The 1,939-nt window shown below is 56.7% G+C and overlaps 1 protein-coding gene across 1 annotated transcript; it reads left to right on the top strand.

Moving 5' to 3' along the window:
* Window positions 1–210: 210 nt before the first annotated feature.
* Window positions 211–1,323, top strand: LOC306920766 (kelch domain-containing protein 3-like; the record flags this gene model as incomplete). The annotated part of the gene is made up of 1 exon (XM_079497639.1): window positions 211–1,323. One exon carries the CDS (start codon window positions 211–213, stop codon window positions 1,321–1,323), a length of 1,113 nt encoding a protein of 370 aa, XP_079353765.1.
* Window positions 1,324–1,939: the final 616 nt, after the last annotated feature.

The raw sequence follows: 1,939 nt of genomic DNA, 5'->3' as shown, positions 1-1,939 counted from the left end.
ATATACGATATAAGGGGAGGTGTGCTAAATAACACTATCATTCCTTAAAGTGATCCATTGTCAACAAAAGGAGGGAAAATGTGCTACACGCGCCAATTTGAAGAAGGATCATTTGAACGGTCGGGGGAGGAATCTGGACACACATCACTACGATCACGCTCTCCAGAGCAGCACTCAACGGATCCGCTTTGATCCGCAGCGGCGCATGAAATGTCCCACTGGGTGGAGCATCTGGTGGGAGGAGGTCCGCACAGGTCCTTCCACGCGGCCGTGGCGTCGGGCGACAGGGTGTTCTCCTTCGGAGGATGGGAGTTCTCCTGTGGAGAGAAGGTGCTCTCCGGAGGAGCTCTGACCCTGGGTCAGATGGACGTGCACGTCTTAAACACAGTGTCCTTGCGCTGGAGGAAACTGCCCCCGGCCGAGAGAGGAGAGTGTCCCGGCGGCGAGGTTCCGTCCAGGCGCTGCTACCACACGGCCGTGCTCGTGGGGGACGTAGTCGTTTACGTATGGGGCGGGTACACGAACACGTGGAGCTACTCCGACGAGCTTTACGCGTTTAACGTCGAAACCCACCGGTGGCGCAAGCCTACGGTGTCCGGGGCCGTCCCGCGGGCGATGAAGGGTCATTCGGCCTGCGCCGTGGGGAACGTCATGTATGTCTACGGAACGTGGAACCAGTGGAACGCGGCGTACGGAGATTTCGTCGCGCGCGCCGACGTGTACAAGTTGGACACTGTCGCGATGATCTGGTCTTTGGTCGATGCCGGAGGCGGCGGTGCGCCGCCCGTTTCGGAGTTTCACTCCGCCACCGTCATCGGGACGAAGATGTTTGTGTTCGGCGGCTGCCGGAACGAAGAGAGCTATAGCAAGGAAGAAGGCTGCCACGGCGACGTCCGGGTGTTCGACACGGAGACCGACCTCTGGCTGAGCACGCCTCCCGCACGTCTTTGTCCGGAAGGACGCACCGACCACGCCGCCTTCGCCCACAATGGAGAGCTGTACATATTTGGCGGTCGCACCCGGGAGCACGTGGTCTTCGACGACCTGTGGAGGTTCAGCCCGCAGAGCTTCTCCTGGAAGAGGGTCGAGCCCAGGGGGAAACGACGGCCGGCCGGGAGATACGGGATGGGCTGCTGCGTGGCGGGAGACCGTGCTGTCCTCTTTGGAGGCGACTGCGACGCCGCGGCATTCGACGACCTGTACGTCTTAGACCCGAGTCCCAGTCTGAAGACGTTATGCAAGCTGGCGGTTATCAGGTGCGGTCTGGAGCACTCGGCACTCCCGCATGACATCAGGTGGGAGTTTAGATGTGCTCAGAGATGATATAATAGAGGTGGAAGAAACGCTTTCCTACACTATACACGAAACATCTGATACGCCAGACACAATGTGCCTGGATTCTTTTTTTGAGGGGTGCTACTGCTAGCCCCTACTATGCACAGCTTTGTTGTCTCCACCAGGCCGAAGGCATGGGGAGAGAGTATGTTTTGCACTCACTCCGTCCGTGTGTCCGTGTGTGTCCGTCCGTCCGTCCGTCCTTCCGTCTGTGAACAGCTAATCTCCGGCACCGTTAACCCGGTCGATGCCAAATTTTGCACACATACTCCCTGGATGACAACGATGAACCTCTGCCCCAAAATGTCCAGAACGGCCTGTTATAGCGCCACCAGGAGGCTGCTTTGCGCAAAACAAGTTTTTGGACAGTACACCTACAGATTTTTTCCAAACATGTCGCAAATTGGTACACAGTCTCTCTAGAGCTATTCAACGAAACCCGTCTTTCAGATTTCTCAGACTCCATCCTGATTGGCTAAGATTGGCTTCCAAAGTTCGCAGGAGTGCTCAGTTTCAAACAAAATGCTGCAAATCATGAACACATGGTGTGATTTCCGTGAAATTGTGCACGCACATTCCCACTAGGCCGAGGAAGAAATGCCAC

Source organism: Electrona antarctica (genome assembly GCF_951216825.1).
Source record: "Electrona antarctica genome assembly, chromosome: 1".
Lineage (NCBI taxonomy): Eukaryota > Metazoa > Chordata > Actinopteri > Myctophiformes > Myctophidae > Electrona > Electrona antarctica.
Note: the sequence above shows the minus strand (reverse complement) of the source record. Positions and strands in the feature narration are given on the sequence as shown.